Source organism: Ascaphus truei, chromosome 18 (assembly GCF_040206685.1).
Source record: "Ascaphus truei isolate aAscTru1 chromosome 18, aAscTru1.hap1, whole genome shotgun sequence".
NCBI classification, from domain to species: Eukaryota; Metazoa; Chordata; class Amphibia; order Anura; family Ascaphidae; genus Ascaphus; species Ascaphus truei.
The window spans coordinates 11092375-11114085 of record NC_134500.1 but is presented as its reverse complement, the minus strand read 5'-3'; the positions used below and the strand labels follow the sequence as shown (position 1 = coordinate 11114085).

Sequence of the window (21711 nt, the reverse complement as noted above, 5' to 3'; positions counted from 1 at the left end):
AGTTTTAGGGAATGGAAACTGCAAAGCATCGAATGCAGGGAATGATATAAGAATAATTTTAAAAAAATGTAGATGTTATTAGCATTCTTTTACCTAAAACTTCCTTACAATAAACTGGGTTTCCACGTATTAAAAAAAGACTTGGGATACTCATCAGCCGACCATAGTGTTGATATATTAGGAGACATTATAAAGAGAGCCAACAGTAGGATGCTCCATCCAGGTCATTAGCTACCCTTACCCATTGCCCTGGGGACATAATACCAGAGCAGGAAAGAAGTGTGGCACATGAAAATCAATCCCTACAGAGACAGCTGGGATCAGTCATGTGACCTGAAACAGATGTTTCTCCCAAAAAGTTAGTGGGTCCGAAGGCTTTATGCTAAAAGGATTTGAATCCTAACACCCACCCATTTACTTTTTTCCTTAGTTTTTCCACCCTCATTTTATTTGTAAAAACGTTTAACTTGAATATATGTGTAACTGTTATTATACTATAATGTATATGGTATTAAAACACACACACATATATATATATATATATATATCTACTATATATTTCTGAAAGTGTCCTATGTGTCCGGGTCTGTATGTGTCTCCCTGTGCCCCTCCCCGTGTCCCTAGCGGCAATCTCATTGGACCTTGGGCCAGGCCAATGAGATTGCTCCCTTGGGCCGCCCGCCCCCGCACACCTCTCATTGGCCTGAGGCGGAGTGAAGGACACACACACACACACACACACACACACACACACACACACACATACATCACTATACACACAAATCACTATACACACACACACATCATTATACACACACACACACACATCATTATACACACACACACACATCACTATACACACACACACAAACCACTATACACACATCACTATACACACACACACCACTATACACACATCACTATACACACACACACACATCACTATACACACACACACATCACTATACACGCACACACATCACTATACACGCACACACATCACTATACACGCACACACACACACGTCACTATACACGCACACACACACACACACACACACACACACACATCACTATACACACACACACACACACACACACACACACATCACTATACACACACACACACACACATCACTATATACACACACACACACACACACACACATCACTATACACACACACACACACACCACTATATACACACACACATCACTAAACACACACACACACACATCACTATACACACACACACACACACACACACACCACTAAACACACACAAACCCCCCCCCACACACACGGTGTTACATACATTAGCGGGGCTCACAGTGTTAGCAGCACATCTCCCGCTCTCTTCCCCACCGGTCCCGGAGGCTCCGCCTCTTCCTCCGCCTCTCCCTGTTTCCCGCGCTTTCAACCCCCCCCCTCCACGTGGGAGCTGCCGGACGGGTGAGGGAGCTGCCGGACGGGTGAGGGAGCTGCCGGACGGGTGAGTGAGCGGCCTTCACCTCCCCTCACCCACCTTCCCTCACTCACTTCCCCTCCACCCCCCCCGGCGCCGCTACAGTCAGCGGTGGAGCGGAGTGAGCGAGCGCGCGCCAGGGACACAGCGGGGGAGCGGCCACAACACGCTGCCTCCCGCCTCAGATCCACGTGGGAGCTGCCGGACGGGTGAGGGAACGGCCGGACGGGTGAGTGAGCGGCCTTCACCTCCCCTCACCCACCCCTCACTCCACTTCCCCTCCACCCCCCCCTCCCCTCCACCCCACCCCCCCCTTAACCTCCCCTCCACCCCCCCCTTAACCTCCCCTCCACCCGCCCCCCCTTCACCTCCCCTCCACCCGCCCCCCCTTCACCTCCCCTCCACCCGCCCCCCCTTCACCTCCCCTCCACCCGCCCCCCCTTCACCTCCCCTCCACCCGCCCCCCCTTCACCTCCCCTCCACCCGCCCCCCCTTCACCTCCCCTCCACCCCCCCCTTCACCTCTCCTCCACCCCCACCCCCCTTCACCTCCCCTCCACCCCCCCCCCCCTTCACCTCCCCTCCACCCCCCCCCCCCACCTCCACCCCCCCCACCTCCCCTCCACCCCCCCCACCTCCCCTCCACCCCCCCCCCCCCCCCACCTCACCTCCACCCCCCCCCCCCCCACCTCCCCTCCACCCCTCCCTTCACCTCCCCTCCACCACTCCCCTTCACCTCCCCTCCACCCCCCCTTCACCTCCCCTCCACCCCCCCCTTCACCTCCCCTCCACCCCCCCTTCACCTCCCCTCCACCCCCCCCCCCTTCACCTACCCTCCACCCCCCCCCTTCACCTACCCTCCACCCCCCCCCCTTCACCTACCCTCCACCCCCCCCCTTCACCTACCCTCCACCCCCCCCCCCTTCACCTACCCTCCACCCCCCCCCCTTCACCTACCCTCCACCCCTCCCCTTCACCTACCCTCCACCCCTCCCCTTCACCACCCCTCCCCTTCACCTCCCCTCCACCCCCCCCCCTTCACCTCCCCTCCACCCCCCCCTCCACCCCCCCCCCCCCTTCACCTCCCCTCCACCCCCCCCCTTCACCTCCCCTCCACCCCCCCCCCCCTTCACCTCCCCTCCACCCCCCCCTCCACCCCCCTTCACATCCCCTCCTCCACCCCCCTTCACATCCCCTCCTCCACCCCCCTTCACATCCCCTCCTCCACTCCCCTCCACCCCCCCCCCCTTCACCTCCCCTCCACCCCCGCTTCACCTCCCCTCCACCCCCGCTTCACCTCCCCTCCACCCCTACCTTCACCTCCCCTCCACCCACACCTTCACCCCCCCCTCCACCCCCACATTCACCCCCCCCTCCACCCCCACATTCACCCCCACCCCCCTTCACCCCCACCTTCACTCCCCCCTTACAACCTCCCACCTCCCCCCCCTTCCCACTATCCTCCCCCCCATCCCACCACCCCCCCTTCATCTACCCTCACCCCCCTTCACCTCCCCCCCAGCCCCCCACCTTCACCCTTCCCACCTACCCCCTCCACCCCGCCTTCACCTCCCCTCCGCCCCCCCTTCACCTCCCCTCCGCCCCCCCTTCACCTCCCCTCCGCCCCCCCTTCACCTCCCCTCCGCCCCCCTTCACCTCCCCTCCGCCCCCCTTCACCTCCCCTCCGCCCCCCCTTCACCTCCCCTCCGCCCCCCCTTCACCTCCCCTCCACCCCCCCCTTCACCTACCCTCCACCCCCCCTTCACCTACCCTCCACCCACCCCTTCACCTCCCCTTCACCTACCCTCCACCCCTCCCCTTCACCTCCCCTCCACCCCCCCTTCACCTCCCCTCCACCCCCCCTTCACCTCCCCTCCTCCACCCCCCTTCACCTCCCCTCCACCCCCCCCCTTCACCTCCCCTCCACCCCCGCTTCACCTCCCCTCCACCCCCGCTTCACCTCCCCTTCACCCCCGGTTCACCTCCCCTCCACCCCCGCTTCACCTCCCCTCCACCCCTACCTTCACCTCCCCTCCACCCACACCTTCACCCCCCCCTCCACCCCCACATTCACCGCCCCCTTCACCGCCCCCTTCACCCCCCCCTTACAACCTCCCACCTCCCCACCACCTCCCCCACCTTCCCACCACCTCCCCCCCTTCCCACCACCTCCCCCCCTTCCCACCACCTCCCCCCCCTTCCCACCACCTCCCCCCCTTCCCACCACCTCCCCCCCCTTCCCACCACCTCCCCCCCTTCCCACCTTCCCACCACCTCCCCCCCTTACCACCTCCCCTCCACCCCCCCTTCATCTACCCTCACCCCCCTTCACCTCCCCCCCAGCCCCCCACCTTCACCCTTCCCACCTACCCCCTCCACCCCCCCTTCACCTCCCCTCCGCTCCGCCTTCACCTGCAACCCCCGCCGTTCACCATTATCACCCAGCACACAGCCCTGAGGAAGGTCCCTACGCGGACCGAAACGTTGGTCTTGTTTGTGCTGCTGTTTATCTGATTACAGGTCTTATTGTTCATTTACCACTGAGTGCTGTCTTTTGTTTACTCTTGCCAGAGTTGACTACCGTTGCCTTATTTATTCCTATAGGACATGCAACGCCATCATTATTTTGTCTTTGGAGTGCCATCTGTCTCCTTATTTTATATATATATATATATATATATATATATATATATATATATATATATATATACAGTGTTCGACAAACCTATACATTTGCTCGCCCCGGGCGAGTGGATTTAACCCCCAGGCGAGTAAATATTGGCCCAAGCAGCACACGTTTGGTACTAGGTGGCGAGTAGATTTTTTTGTGTGGCGAGTAGATTTTTTGGTGATTTGTCAACCACTGTATATATATATATATACCCTATACTTTAATGCAAAAAGCTTGCTGCTTTGACCCATGTTTCCTAAGCAGTGATATTCCATTAGACACCATCCACAGTTGGAAGACATACTTCAGCCTATATAGAGTTTTAACAAGTATCTTCTACAATGTCCCTGCTCCTTTTGTCTCTAACCTACAGGTCACATTCCTTTTTTTTAATCAGGAAGTTCCCCAGTATTATTGAGCTTTCTGATCAAATTTGTACTTATAATAATAATAATTTTATTTCATATAGCGCTTTTCTCCCAATGGGACTCAAAGCGCGTCACAATTACAGTATAGGGCACGGTACGCAGAACATCGGATTGTTACAGACACAGTCCCTGCCCAGGTGAGCTTACAATCTATGATTCTGGTGCCTGAGACACAAGGAGATAATGTGACATGTTCAAGGTCATAAGGAGCTGACACCGGGAATTGAACCAGGTTTCCTTGATTCAAACTCTTGTAGTTAGTGAAAGATTGGAAGATAAAATATATATCTTAAAATGACAGCATTGTCCTAAGCACAAAAGTGAGATGTATTTTGGAAATTTTAGATAAGCCATCATAAACAGTTACAGATCAGCTGCTCAGTGTAGAGGGACAGCATAGATTTATTGTTTATACGTATAAGACTTTACTTATTACATTTTGTGGCAAAATATTGAAATTGGCTTAAATTAATTTATTTAGACTAATGTAACAATTGTGACTGTATGTGATATACAGTACATGCTTTCTCCATTTAATGTCCATAAAATGTCTGTGAATTGACTGTATAACCCTGTTCTTTTAACGTAACCATGTAATTGTTATAACTCTGTGCCCAGGACATACTTGAAAACGAGAGGTAACTCTCAATGTGTTACTTCCTGGTAAAACATTTTTATAAATAAATAAAAAATACTTGTTGTATGATTTCTGTAGGTACCAATCCAAGCCTTGCATGTTTGATGATGATTTGGTTCAAGATAGCATTTCTGGTGTACTGTGTCCAAATATTAAAACAAATGTATACAAAAGGGGGATAGCTTGGGGATTAGTAAATAGAAGTATTTTAATTTACTCATCATTATCATCCTAACTAGGTACTGAGTGCTCACAACTGGGATTCTTTCTCTATATTTGTTTTTATATATATATATATATATATATATATATATATATATATATATATATATATATATATACATACAGTGTTCGACAAACCTATACATTTGCTCGCCCCGGGCGAGTAAATATTGGCCCAAGCAGCACACGTTTGGTACTAGGTGGCGAGTAGATTTTTTTGTGTGGCGAGTAGATTTTTTGGTGATTTGTCAACCACTGTATATATATATATATATATATATATATATATATATATATATATGTATGTATGTATGTATGTATGTATATCTTACTATATATTTCTGAAAGCGTCATATGTGTCCGTGTCTGTATGTGTCTCCCTGTGTCCCTCCCTGTGTCCCTAGCGGCAATACCATTGGACCTTGGGCCAGGCCAATGAGATTGCTCCCTTGGCCCGCCCGCCCCCGCACACCTCTCATTGGCCTGTGGTGGAGTGACGGGCCAAAGGAGAGACGGACACACACACACACACCCCACCCCCACGCTCTCTGCGGCTCTCCCCTCACATAGGCCGCTCCCCCAGCTGACCATCCCCGAGAGCGCTCCCCACGGCTCTCACCACCCATTGGCCACTCCCTCACCCGACGCTCTCCCTCACCCCCCGCCCGCTCACCCCCCTCTCCCCCCCCCCCCCGCTCACCCCCCCCGCCCCGCTTAAAACACACACACACAGAGCACGCTCTCTGCGGCTCTCCCCTCACATAGGCCGCTCCCCCAGCTCCCCATCCCCGAGGGCGCTCCTCCGGCTGTCTCCGCCTCTCCCCGCGCAAGGCGCAGCACCTCCTCACCGGAGCGTCTCAGCCTCTCCGCTGAGGAGCCCGTGGTGGAGGAGGAGGGCGGCCGGTACCCGGACGAACAGGAGCGCGGCCGTGTGCAAGGTGAGGAAACGCAGGGGAATGGGTTATTTAACGCGTCCGTGACTCCCCCTGCACTTTGCCCCCCTACCCTCCCTGCCCCCCCTGCCCTTTGCCCCCTGCCCTCCCTCCCCCTGCCCTTTGCCCCCTGCCCGTGCCCTTTCCCCTGCCCTCCCTCCCCCTGCCCTTTGCCCCCTGCCCTCCCTCCCCCTGCCCTTTGCCCCCTGCCCTCCCTCCCCCTGGCCTTTGCCCCCTGCCCTCCCTCCCCCTGGCCTTTGCCCCCTGCCCTCCCTCCCCCTGGCCTTTGCCCCCTGCCCTCACTCCCCCTGCCCTCCCTCCCCCTGCCCTTTGCCCCCTGCCCTCCCTCCCCCAGCCCTTTGCCCCCTGCCCCCCAGCCCTTTGCCCCCTGCCCTCCCTCCCGCCCTTTGCCCTCCCTCCCCCTGCCCTCCCCCTGCCCTTTGCCCCCCGCCCTCCCTCCCCTTTGCCCCCCGCCCCTCCCTGCCCCCCCTGCACTCCCTGCCCCCCCTCCCTGCCCTTTGCCCCCCCCCTGCCCCTCCCTGCCCTTTCCCCCCCCCCCCCCCCGCCCCTCCCTGCCCTTTGCTCCCCCCGCCCCTCCCTGCCCTTTGCCCCCCTGCCCTTTGCCCCCCTGCCCTTTGCCCTCCCCACCCTTCTACGCCCCTTGGCCCCCCCTGCCCTTCCACTCCCCCCCCCGCCCTTCCACTCCATGCCCCCTGCCCTTCCATGCCCGGGCAACGCCGGGTATATCAGCTAGTATATATATATATATATATATATGTATATATATATATGTATATATGTGTGTGTGTGTGTGTGTGTGTGTGTGTGTGTGTGTGTGTGTGTATATATCTCCCAGGTAACACCTTATCACCACGACCACGTATGTGAGCTGAGCAAGGGTCTCCCCTCCTCCTTCCCCCAATCTTTGGCATTAGTAATATCCCATTGTATACACAACATTAAGGCTTAGCGCTGTTATGCTAACCCCCATTGGGCCACATATTTACTGTGAATAGATTTTCTTGCTTGACTGGGTACACAGAGCCCTCTTGCTTGCCTCTTTATGCTGCTTGAAAAGCCACACTACCTGTGCACTGACAGCAGATCATCTTAATAGTGCTTTGGCAGTGGCAATGATTTAGCAACTTTTCATTAATGTGAATGTAGTCTCCATTTCTGAAGTCAAAATATGTCTATGAAAAATGATTTTATTTGGTCCATAGCCCACCAAAACTGAAATGTATTCGTTTCCAGATTCCAGACCGTTGACACAGAGAGAGAAATATAATGTTGCAGTAGCCTTAACCAATCAGGCCGCAACCTCTTAACCAAGATTTGGGAATTCTCTATTGTACATTATACATTTCTGCAGTTATACATTGCTAGGCAAACTATACATTTCGGTGGTTAACACTTTAAATGCGAATTTTCTCCAGATTATTAAGAGTTCAAGAAATAGTAAGCAGCGTGAGGTCTTTGGTAGAGTAAGGGTTAAGTCTGCCTGGTGCATTGTGGAGCGGGTGTCAGAGAAGGAGGCTGTACCACTCCTCCCTGAATTGCTTTCACACAGCAGCTGCCTTCTGCTGGCTCTCCTGTACAATTGTATCACTGCATCCCCCTGTCTGCTCCTCTGCTGCCTTTTTTCCTTTTACTCACTAATCATTTCTCGAACCTCGTTGCGTATTCTCCTGCTTTCCAGGCATATCCAGCAGTGGTTGCTACCTTCTTTGGACTTCCAAGCTAAAATGGTATGTTTAAGATGGCTCTTTCCACTATTCTGCAACAAATCGTAGTTGAGATTGCTAAGGTTTTTTGTGTGTGTGTGTAATTTGGAAATGTAGAAGTTGGAGAAATTCTAAGAACTTGAGCATAGGGGATTCAACATTGTCACATAGGTAAGAGTGTTAGTATATCTGTAAAGCTCAGATTAGCTGCCGTCTGCATTTAAGAAGCCTTGTGCTAAGAACAGATTAATTGAAGCCCTCTCTTGCTCATGAGAATGTTATGTCTGGGTGTTTCCATCCAGCTGGAATCTGTGATGGAAATTCTGCACAAGCCAGCCTTAGAAGGCAGAAATATGTACATTTATGATTTCCCTAACAACAGCCTCACAATCCCTTCCCTGCTTTCCTCATCACCGCTTCCCACACAGCATTGTCAGTGAGGGTCCAAGCTGGTTATTCAATCCATGGTGTAGCATCCTTTAGTAATGCGTCTGATTCTTTAAATGATTCTTCGAGGTGGCGTACAGGGAACAAATGTACAAGGCACAGACTGAGAGATCTTACAAATGACACCCCAGATTGAGTCAGGCTATAGAGGACAGGGTGAAAGAAGGGTGTTGGGTTGACACAAACATAAGAGATGGGGTTTTTTAATTGGTGTTTTTGCTCCTCCCTTGCCATTCCTATCCCAGATGGACCAGGGAAACAAAGCAAGAGAGGTTCATCTCAGAAGCACTTATACTGTAGCTGTTCGTGTTAATAAAACCCCACAGGAATATATATGTAAAGCAGTGTATAGACATCTTGTTGATCCTTTCAGGATTGCCTAGAATTTTCTGTGTGACGTTTCTCCGAAGGGCCTCTGACAAACCTGCCATTACCCCACTGAAACACCTCCTGTTATATACAGCAAAGCAAAGAACTGGAAGAGTCACTATTTCACTGGGAGATTCTATCTCCATGGCGACTGTTTCCTCTAGGTACCTGAAGGATTCTCAGACTGGCCATACCATTTTTCTTCCCTTGCCTCCTTAACCCTTTCAGTGCTGCACTTGTAGCCCAAAAGCTAGAGGTTATCTCGTTGTGAAATATCCATTATTTTGTTTTCAAATGGTGTTGGCAATAGTCATTTTTCTTACTTTCATACGTATATGATCATAACATAATGCGCAATGCTGTTCTCTAGAGAATATTATGCTATAAAAAGAAATGCCTATTACTTCACAACGCCTTATAATATGGATGACTGAAGACAGTACAGTGAGATGGGCCATGATCTCTGCTTGGTTGCAAATCCTGCAGTTCTTCACTCATGCTCATTAATTGTATGATTTGGCCTCGTGTCCCTATGCATTTTTAATGGTAAAGAAATGGTATCTATTAATAGACAACCATGCACAATATTCAAAAGACTGCTAACCTGAATTGCTTTACAGTGTACACCGTAACCGAGGGGTGCTCAACTCTAGTCCTCAAGCCCCGCCAACAGGTCAGGTTTTCAGGATATCCCAGCTTCAGCACAGGTGGCTCAATCAGTCCCTGCTTCAGCACTGGTGGCTCAATCCGAGGCTCAGTCTGATTGAGCCACCTGCACTGAAGATGGGATATCCTGAAATCCTGACCTGTTGGGGTTGGCTTGAGGACTGGAGTTGAGCCCCCCTGCTATAAAGCATAACTTGTCCTAAGGCAATAATCGGCTTGTCTGATCCTACAGAAGCTGGACTGATTTGAAAAGATCTTTGGTTCCAGAAATCATAGTGCGTATAGACAGTTACCAGATCTATAATCTATATTTTACAGCCTCGCGTTGTTTTCTGAAGTATAGGCCTTTTGTGCGTGATTTTTTTGTTTTGTTTTTCCTTTGATCAGCTTTTTTGATTGAGGCATTATCACTCATTACCTTTCGTGATTTCAACAGTAACCACCCAAGGTTTTACCAAGATGTGAAATGTAAGGCCTACAGATGCAAATGAAATTCAGATTATTGCGTACATCCAAGGTTTACCAAGATGTGAAATGTAAGGCCTACAGATTCAAATGAAATTCAGATTATTGCGTACATGAGCACGTAACTTCTGCCCAAACGATATTTGTGCAGCTGACATTTTAACTACTCAAACGTTCTCATTTATAGGTGGCAAGCCACATCATAAATATTCCCGAAATTACACCAGGACTGTCATTTGACAGTAGCTGCCATTCCAATCATCAGGTGCAAGAGTTTATAGATACATTACTGTCTTAGCTGCTTGTAAAGTATGGTTGAGTCAGATTCTGATTTCAGTATCACTGGTTAAGTTCTTCAAATAGTAACCATAGTTTTAGTTAATAAGAGTTTATTTTTATAGCGCTCTGCCTGTGTATGTTGTGCTATATATAGGAGAATGATAAAGGCCGAATATATCCTAGCTATAGAAAGTTTACTGTCTAAGCTTGAAGTACTGAGTTACTATACTATGATCTGTTCTGGGATCATTTATCTAAAACTATGTTTAAGTATCTGTAGCTATGGTCTAATCACCCAAGTTGGTGGTAGACGTACAGTTTATACCGTATGCATCAGCCTCATTGCTTGTGGGAAGTCTGATAGCCATCTGATACACGCACTGCTTATAAATAATTCTGGCTCATTTTTTTTAATAGAAAGTCCTGCGTTTTGAAGATTAAACAAAATCGACAATGTGTTTGTTTTTTCATTCCTTCAAGTAAATCTAACAAAAAGGAAATGCTATCCATATTTGGAATTATTAAAACAGATTTTGAATTTTTTTTTAAGTTCAACAAAATATAAATGTGAACAATTGTTAGCTGTATTCTCTCCCAGTTTACAGTGAACCAGTTGTCTACACTAGAGGGTGTATAGATGTGTAATTCCTTGTACATCAGGCATCGATCATAAAGCTGCATGAGATTTTTTTCCCTTTTTGTCCTTTGCCAATTCTGGCAAACTGAGTGACTAATGCATATGATGTAAAAACAAATCGTGTCTTGTGAAATACTATATGCATGGGGTAGGAAACTGCAGTTCTCAAGGGCCACCAACAGGCCATGTTTTCAATATATCCCTGCTTCAGCACAGGTGGCTCAGTCAAAGACTGAGCCACCTGTGTTGAAGCTGTGGCTGATTGACTGAGCCTGCGATTGAGCCACCTGTGCTGAAGCAGGGATATCCTGAACACCTGACCTGTTCGTGGCCCTTGAGGACTGGCATTGCCCACGCCTGCTATACGTAGTTGTTTCATGTATATCTCTTTTGTACATGTCACAAGCGGTAAGCCCTGATAATAGCATTATAACATACGGTTAACACAGGCCCTCTGCATTGACACAACACATCGCTGCTTGAAAATGTCATTTGTTTAAAAAAAAAACCCACAAAGTATTCAGTGTCCTGTCGCAGTCATTTTTATTTTTAGAGCACAGCTCGTTATTTTTTTTATTTTTGCAGAATGCAAAGGGAGTGAACTGCACGGATTCTATAGAAAATGGCATTGTATGCCATGCATCAACAAAAGTCTTTTTAATGAAGTGTTTGGGGGGGGGGGGGGAGGGGTAGGGAAAGCAGGCCCACTGTGTCAGGAATTATAATAAAATGACCAAAGAGACTGGGCTCAGAAAAGGAATTGACATTGGAGGGATGATGGGGTAGTTCTATAGACCCATTCATCACAGTAAGATATTGTTGGTTTGGGAGTGGCCGGGGCCTGACACACAGACACACACACACACACTGCGGCAAAGGCTGCAGCTGATGCTAGTAGCTGCTTACTGCGGAGCAAGCCATTTTCTGTTTAATAAGAAAGCCTATTTTCACAGTACCAAGGCAGTAAACACCTACCCCCCAGGGACACTGTTTGCTTTGCAGTAAACATCAGTGGCTGTTTATTCAATAATTGTAGTTGCATTTGTACTATGCTACGATTCCATTTACATGCATTCTCATGGCCCGTTTACATCTTTTTCAGTTTGTGAAGTGGTTTTAAAAGGATATGACCATATAACAAGAAAATAGCAACATGAACAACGTTTCTCTATTTGACAGCTGAAGCAAATTCAGGGTTTAGCTTGGTGTCCTCCTGTCCTACTCAATGACAACGAGCTCACACTGGCTGACGTTATAGTGACTTCCCATTAGATTTTCTTGGAAAGAGCCGCCCATTCCCAAATAAGAAAGGTTGTGGCTTCATATGAAGGATAGTTTTTTGAGTGCCTTGCATCCAAAAAATAATAATCAGTTTTTCACCCACAATCATTAATGGCAAATGTTGTGATGTCATCATTCATGTTCTTACATTTGGTGCCCAATATCGTAGTATTTGTATGGTGTACGATAGCCTTGTCCCTTTTTTACATGCGACCAATGTCTTGACAATGGTGCCTGCTTTCGCTGGCGCGTTGTGTGTGTCCTGCTGCAACGCAGGGCGCATTAATAGCTGCTACTGTACATCTGTACATTTAATCTTCTTGATTTTCCATTTGTTAATGTTGCACATACGTGGAAGATTGATGGTGTATGCCTACGTATGTCATTTACATTTCTGAACATCCTATAATACTTGTTAAACATAAGTCAATTAGGTCTTGCTAGTGGTGGCTTCCATGCCAACATTTTCTTAACCTATATATGTAACTAGGCGTTCTCTTTTTGGGGCAGTTGACAAAACCCATAGCATAGATTCCTCACAATAATCACAATTCAGTTCTAAATCTAGCGCCATTCATTATGTCACTGCAGGTGAGTGGTGGATATAGTGCGTGCTAAGCCTGGAATATATTATTGCCCAGATACATATGGGTACCCATGTGGAGAACTGAAGGATGTTTTATTTAAATATCTATAGAACTACATTTGCTCCAATACTGGATCCGACATACCGTACAAAGCAGTGTGGAACGCTTTTTAAGAGCAAAATTGGAGCATGTCATTTGCGCCATTTTTAAATTGCGCTTGTGTGTGACTATGTACTAAGCTCAAATTTCGCCATATGCGCAGATATTTTTTTTTTTCACTTGTTTTGGTGCACGGAAATGTGAAGGTAGGTCATAAAAAATAATATTTCTGTGTGCCACAAAATTAATTGTTTTCATGCAGCACAGATGTTTCATTATAAAATTCCAAACATACATTATTTCCACAGCATGCCTTTTATAAATAATATTACGCTAATAACTTAAATTGACTTACTAGTTACAAATAAAAAATAGACAATTCTATTTTAATTGTATTAACAAGGTATTCAAAAGAGGGATGCGTCAAAAGTAATTTAAAACAAATTATGCATCACGTAGGACGTCGTCATTTGTAGGGCACACATTTTCTTTGTGTTTGTATTACTTTTTTTGCAATGAAATTGATGCACAAGAAAGTGAAAATAAAATCTTGGTACACAGGTCTTTTGAATTGTATACAAACGTAGAGCTAAATCGTGGACCAGAGAGGGTTTAGTCTACCCTACTATTTGCATGTCTGTGCTTTCATGGAGGCAGAGCTTATTTCCAACTGAATGAAGTTTAGTTGGAATATAATGCATGACATCAGTCACATCAAACAATCTGCTCCATTATTGCACCCAGGTCTCCCCCTCTCTTCTGGTTCTCACTGCTGTTCCTTCTGTGTTCACTCTCCCTTGGGAAAGCTGGTCTGTATGGACAGTATTAAATACTCATTACAATCAATGCATTACGTTTTCTTTTCATGATGAAGAGCGAGGAGTTACTTTGCAAGATATTTTTCCCACATATTTCTTCTCACTAATGTCTTCCACTGGTTGTTGTGTATAGGTCAGAGTATTCTACATAGATTTATTTATTTTTAATCATGAACACGAAGTCTCCATTGAGAAGAATTGTATTTTTCGAGCAGTGATTCTACTGGTTGAACCTTTTTCTATATTTTGGTGATTTGTGCAGCCTACAGGCTTTTGAAAAATGTGTTTTCAGCCGCCAGCTATTCTGCAACATATTGTCAGCAAAATAAAGTGGTTAGTGTAATCTGGGGAGTGAACAACAAGCAATATATTATCAATGTGACATGCAAATGCATTGATCTCGTATATTACATTTGTGCCACTATTGGGTTTATTTGAGCAAAGTCTGCTTAGGACAGGAGTGGCCAACTCCAGTGTCCTCAAGGGCCACCAACAGGTCAGGTTTTAATGATATCCCTGCTTCAGCACAAGTGGCTCAATTGTTGACGGAGCCATTGATTGAGCCAGCTGTGCTGAGGCAGGGATATACTTAAAACCTGCCCTGTTGGTGGCCCTTGAGGACTGGAGTTGGCCACTCCTGGCTTAGAATATTTCTTCTTCCTCACAAAAGACCGGATGAAATGTCTGATCTGGACCTGAAACCTTGTACTCCCCACTGTTCTAAAAATAAATGGAGTCGGATTTAAACAGCATTTGTAAATCGAGCTCTACTGCCATTTTTTGGGGATCCTGTTTTTTTTTTATATATCTATTGTGCTAGCCACACATACATTTCATTCTTAACTCCATCTTTTTCTTCCTTACAAAAGGCAATCAGAGCAGCTAATTGAAATGGTTCTGGGGAACTAGGTTTGAAGGACACAATGTAAACTTACAATGTAACCTCTCATGAGACAATGTTACACTGTATTTTTTACCAACGAATGTATACACACACACAAATATATACAATACATACATGCACGGGACAAAAAACACCACCGACTGATCATCTCGCACTTCCGATGTAAACCGATGAACCGGAAATGACGCATCATTCCACATTGAAGTGGAAACAGGAGATCAGGAGTGCAAATAGATAAAGGTGTATATATAAAAAAATAAGAATACAAATATGGTGCAATGTTGTTTTGTGGGCAAAATACATTAGATTAGGAAATGCAAAACTCACTCACATGATCTGTGAGTGGTATGAGCAGTGCGGTTGTTCAGAGTAACCAACTCTTGTGTATATCCAAATACTCTAGTGATGACGTCTCTCAAGGCCAGATGAGAAGATAAGAGGGGGCCGGGCGGGAATGGGAGGGGATCCCCACATGTAAAAATAGAAGAGACACGTAAAGTGCAGATTGCTTTATAAATTAAAAACAGTAGGAAGTATTACACTCACAAGCAAACTGCATAAGTATGCTTTGAGTCCACCCAGGGTCGGATTCTTGCAGGGATACAGCACTCCTTCTCCCACTGGTATTCCAACTGTGACAGCCATCCACATGAAAGTATGGTAATGACCAGGGACAGAGGGACCAAATCTCAGCTTGAAATACCTCCAGACAATCCACCAGCCACTGGGTAGTCCTCAAAAAACGTCTGCTAGGCTTAACCCGACGCGTTTCGCTCCGTCAAGCTTCCTCTGGGGTTAATATTGAAGTGGACCCTGCCACAGATAGGATACAAAGGCAACTCAAAGAAAGTACGGAAACAGGAAAAAAAATGCATAAACAGCTAATTCAAATGTGTGTTAGTTGCTTTCCGTTGTTAACACTGATAAACACAGATTTAAAAAATAAATAAATTGAAAACACTGGAAAAACAAAAAAATAAGCACTGATTTCACAGAAAACTGGAATATATATATTTTTTTTAAAGTGAATTGAAGGTGACAACAAGTTTTGAAGCTCAAACCCTCCTTGGAATTATTTTATTGATATATTTCACCAGCGTTTAGCATAGGACTTACCGATGCCTGTTTTGCATTCAATTCCAGTACTGCACAAAACGACCTTATGGTTGGTAACGGGCAAGATGACAGCAATCTTCATTAGCAAAACAAACAGAAAGTCGTTAGGACCAGCCCGTGAACGGTTAAGAGATGTATGTACGCCCCAAAATAAAAACAGTTGATAACTGCTGAAAACCAGCGCTGGATACAAGAAATAGTTTTATAGAATAATTTGAATTATTATACAACAACAAACGCGACTTTTCCGTCTCCTAGGGGACCTTCCGCAGGTGTTTGTTTTGTGCAATAATGTTTGATTGAAAACTGTGCGCAGCATATTAACTTCATGCGCTTTGTTTGGATGAATGTTGAAAGACATCTCAATAAAGAGGACGTTTGAACACTTACCAAAAAACAAAACAATGGTGCCCAGACCATTTAATCTGACTTCCATTGCAGTAGTCAACTGAAAACCCTCCCAGGCATCTTTAATGTTTCTTTTTCCTTCGGTTTCTCAAAATGGCTGTGTCCCTGTTTGTCTGATTTAGTATGTGTTCATATTAAACTTTACTAAATAAAATAGCAGCATACAGTATCCTCCTGTAGGAATTACACTATGGCGACTGTGGAGCTAGAACTGGAAAGCACAGATGGAAGAATTCCCTCATGATGGAGGGGGTTCTAGCTCAGGTACTATAGTCCATCAGGAAATTGGGAAATGCTCAAATAGAAGCAGGGATTGGGGAATAAAGTTGCACTTTTGGTGTGTAGTAGGAATGGGGAGAATGGCTGGAATCTGCAGGATCACGGGAACCAAGATTGGGATAAAAAGATTTTTGTTGCAATTCATTGTAACATTTCTCAATGTTTTTCTATTTTGCAGTCAAACAAATCTTGGAAAAGGTGTTTTTTGGGTGGAGGGTTAGGAGTAATTTGGGGATAATTTCATTTGAAAACGTGGCAACATTCTCCTTGGATAATAACCCCTAATCAGCCATTAGCAGAGGCGGTGTGTTGTATATTTCTTGGATATATTATTGTGATTTCCTTAGATATTTTTTTTTGTCCTATATTTTACATGATATTCACATTACAATGTCTTACTTTGTTACAAAAAGGTAGAACATGTGTGTAGAGGGAGAGGGGTTTGGCCCGGTATTAAAGGGGTTGCACCCCATATGGCCACCCCCTGACCTCACCAGGGAGGCAAGGGGTTAACTGGACTGTGGTCCAGGAATGTGGCTTACACCTTGTCATGTCAGGAAAATGTATGTTCCCCTGTTCCCATGTTTCATTATAATGTCAGTGTCTGCACCACACACACACACCTGAGAATTTTGTGTTAAAGTATGAAACGGTTTAAGTGGTATTTGTGTATCTCCGGTTCTGAAGGTCGCAGCAGGCTGAAACTTGGATCATATGATGTCCCAGTTCCGGCATTAAGATCTGGAAAGTTTGGACCTGCTGGACGTAACGGAACCGGATATTTTAATATGTCTGTGTTTCAACTTTAATATTGTATTCCAAGGCGGGGATAAAAACCCGCGCAGATTCCTTCACACAAAGGAATGCAAATGGTCAGGGGGGCGACCCAAAGTCTAGGAACCAAGTACTGATCAAAAGACTCCGCCACTCTAACTGTTTACATGAGGGCGGAGAAGCATCAAACTGGAGTGGTTTGTAAGTGTTATATCGTACACCTACAAACAATGAAGATTCTGCCAGATACTTCATCAGGTAGACTGGTTGTCGCCCCTGATTTAATTATGGGGCTACAGAAATAAGACCCTCAGAGTCCCAGTACGCATGGGCTAACTAGCTGGGGGGCATGGGTTAAACGGTGTTTCCACTTTAGGGATTGGATACAGATAATTGTTCACCAATAGTCTGTATTCAATGTTAAGAATAGGGTTACAAAGGTATATAAACTGTGTCAACCCTACAATTCTTGTTGTTCTTCTGATTTCATCTTGAATGTCACCGGATTGCTGGAGAATTGCTATCTGATACTTCTCCATTCCCCAACCCTAAGTAAGTGTTACCTTCTTGCCTGTTAATTGTACTATATTGCTGTGTTCACTTTTTGAAGGAATAAATATAGTTTATTATATCTAAGCCTCGTTCAGTTCAACCAAGATATTTGGTGTTTATTATATCTGTCATAGGTTACCATGACAATATGTTTATATGGCTAAATACATAATGCACTTTTAGTTATTTGTAGTGTCCTCATCAGTATTAATATTAGGATGTATTATTTGTTGGGTAATACAATGTAATCACATTAACTGCTATAACACAAGAGGAAACCAGAAAGCAAGACTAATTACACAGATAAATCAGCCAAAGAAATAAAATCATTTCAGAACCTCACTGATATACATTCAACCTCCATGTTACGAAAGCAGCAAAATCCAGAGCAAGGACTAGGAGTTTCTGTTTCTCTAGAGCAGGGGTGGGCAACTGGCCCGTTCTGCGCATGCGCAGACATAGCGGCCCCCTTCTCGGTGCCGCCGTATCGCCGAAAAGCGGAGCACCGAGAAGCAGGGCCTTGCTGTAGTAGGTACCTGAGTCCGTGCAGAGACTGGGCACTTAATAAGACCCTAAACAGCACCTTCGCGTGGGTGGTATAACTGTCAATTACAGTAATACCTTCCAAAGTCACTTCCCACAAGGCTTTGCATCTACAGCTGCAAGCCAATTTAATTTTGGAAGCTCCTGCTGTAGTTGACAGCTGTACCACCAATGCTGCCTGCACAGACTGAGGTGCAGTTTAGGGCCTTATTAAGCGTCTGTTCCCCCCACGAGCTCATAATGCCTGGGATCGGTCGCACAGTTTTGTTAGCGATAGTCTGATGAGTAGGTAATAAGATTTATTACTTAGGGGTTCACAGAACAAATGTTTTCTACCAGGAGGAGCACAATTTAAAAAAGGTTGAGAACCGCTGGTTTAACTCATCAGTTATCATATCATGTAGCTACAAGTTGCATTGCAGAATTCTTCTCTCCGTCTTTTTCAGTCATGTAGTTAAACTTTATGGCGGCTAATGTATATTGGTCCTTAAGAAGTACCGAATTCTTGAAGGTTGTGATAACTTTTTGGAGTTGAAATTAAAGTTTATAGAGCTTTCACAACCTTACACGTCTTACTCTTCAGTGATCGCACACATGAAGAAAAAGCCTGTGAGGCTTCTTGTGCATTAAACACACGCTGTTACATTGTAAAGTTACACACCAATGAGAAAACAAAGACTTATGTCATGATTACTGGATGAATACTTTATATTTGCAGCTCAGCAAATGGTTATTTCAACATAATAAAACCATACTAAAGAGCTGTGAACCACACTTGTTCTGGGCTAAAAGATTGGGTTGATATTTTGTCTGGAGGCCTTTGTTATACTGTACTTGTGAATGTGTTTGAATAATTCTTTCATACATCATTTGATACAAGTTATTGTGTATTCATCATTGACAATATATGAAGTTATACTGTACATATTTTCTGACCGGATTTCTACCTTTGAAAAGCTGGATCCTAAAGCATTTTTTTGTGGGTGTACAGGAATTTACATCCGAAACTCATCTAACTGTTTGAAGCATTTAAAACTGGGACGATAATGTCTCAGCATCACATTTGCTGACTGGAAGTCATGAAGGAAATTGTGATGCAAATTAGGAGTAAAAGTCATGCAATTGCTATTCATATTCTCATATACAAGTCATACGAACACTGGAACACGTATGTTGGCCCGTGCTTTATAACCTGGGTGTTAATTTATGTGTACATTCAGTGTTGGACGTGTTATAATTCTCGACGATACTAAATGCAACTAATGTTACACTTTCCCTTCTTTTTTCATAGAAAAGGGGAATCTTTAAAAAAAAAAAAAAAACTTTAATCCTTAAAAATAACGATGTTTTCCTGAATTTCATCTCTATTTTTTAATGGTTGTTTTTGTATGTTAGTTGAAACTGTATAGAAATCATGCTAAATCCACAGATTTTGGATGATAGAGGTCTATGCCTTTTTTAATTGAATTAACATTAAAATAAATATATATTTCACGTACTACGGTAAATAGTAGCTTGAATCAACCGATAGCAATAACTCGTTTGCCCAATGTCTGCGCGATTGGTATTTACACATTTATTTTTGCCTTCACAGGACAAAGGACTCTTCAGCATCGAAGTGATATCCTTGAAACTGTAATCCTGGTGAATCCCAATGCAGAGAGCATTGTTAATGAGGTATTACTCGTTAATACATCAGTTTATTACCATTTTTAGCATACCATTGCGCAGTGTTTTTCAACCAGGGTTCCTAGAAGCCTTTGGGTTCCCTGCAATTTTCTGGTCATATGAAAATCGTACCAAATACAGAAGAATTGACAATGCATCTGATCTCAGACGCACTATTAGAGAGGGTTGGGGTTCCTTACAATGCATCTGATCTCAGACGCACTATTAGAGTGGGTTGGGGTTTCTTACAATGTATCTGATCTCAGATGCGCTATTAGAGAGGTTTGGGGTTCCTCACAATGCATTTGATCTAAGACACATATTAGAGAGGGTTGGGGTTCCTTACAATGCATATGATCTCAGATGCACTATTCGAGAGGGTTGGTGTTCCGCAGAATTTCACAATACAATTATAGGGTTCCTTAACCAAAAAACAGTTGGAAACCACTGATATAGAGAAATCCCAGTGCTGTGTCAAACCTTAGGATCTGCAATATGGGCCATTTATAGATCCATGGCTAGTCACAGTGTAATGTCGTTCTCTCTCAAAATATGGAGCTGCAAAGGGACCTCAGAGCGATCTGTAAATATTAGGCATTTCAGGTCATCTATAAACCACTCCATACCATAATAAGGTATAGAGTGCTACCTTTTACTGAATTTGACTAGTTGGTATATTATAACCACATAATACATCATCCTTAAAGCACACTGGGCTTATTCTGTAAGGTGTGACAACGCAGATGACGTGTTATTGGTTGAAAAGCCCGATTAAAGTTAAAAGGGCATCATTTGCACTGTCACACCTAATAGAATAAGCCCCTACGAGTTCACAACAAGCAGATCCAGAAATCCTGCCTTGTTTAAGCCTCCTTTACATGTGGCTACTGTATTTGTAGTTCATCCCGCTCCACCCTCTCTTTCTCTTCTTCAACTAAAGTTAGTTCTTGTGATTTTCTTTAATACAACATAACACTAAGGCATGCCCTAATCCTTTCCCACCTTGGCTACCTGAACTATTGTATTTCTGGCTTCTGTGTCTGTCTTCTGCAATCTATTCAAATTGCTAACTGTACTAGCTTTACATTAAATTATGCATGACAAGAATCACCTACTCAAAGCCATATGCTTCCGATATATCATCTGTGATACCATTTCTTAATTATTGGGCTCTGCTCGCGGCTCTTTTCTCAAGGAATTTGTTGTTCCCTGGTAACTTGCCATTTATGCTGCTTCGCACCTATAACTAACTTTTAATTTTGTGTGGGTTCTTAAACATATTAGGATTATGTTTAATATGATTTTTTTTCCTCACGCAAATCATACAGACTAAAAGAATGATGGCTTGCTGAACAAGTAATATACAAGACTGTTATTCTTCCCTCCTAAGGAGGAAATACTTCCATAGCTATAGTGTATTTGTGGTTTATGAAAATGTTTTATTGTGTCTCTAGGTCCGCTCCTTGATAACTGATCCATCTGCCCACAAGCTCCTTATTCTGAGTGGTCAATGTTCAGACCAGGAAGGCGATTTGATCCTGCAGACGGGGACTTTTACCTACCACAGATTTGAAGAGGTGTTCAGCGACCCAGAGGTCAGTTTCAAATTGGGCATTTACATTTTTAAAACTTTCTTAAGGACTTTGTGCTGAAACGATCTATGCATTCACCATATAGAGTCTTCATTTTACAGTAATCAAAGAAATTTGAAAAGCAGGTAAAACAAAGTTGCATTTTCCATT

At 45.1% G+C, this 21711-nt stretch overlaps 1 protein-coding gene across 1 annotated transcript in view; it reads left to right on the top strand.

The window, feature by feature from the left end:
* Positions 1–21711, top strand: part of MAP1A (microtubule associated protein 1A) — a 92560-nt gene that overhangs the window by 55673 nt on the left and 15176 nt on the right. The window contains exons 3-4 of the mRNA XM_075575509.1: positions 19896–19978; positions 21424–21564. Of these exons, the coding sequence (XP_075431624.1) occupies positions 19896–19978; positions 21424–21564 (224 nt within the window). The remainder of the gene's footprint in view (positions 1–19895; positions 19979–21423; positions 21565–21711) is intronic.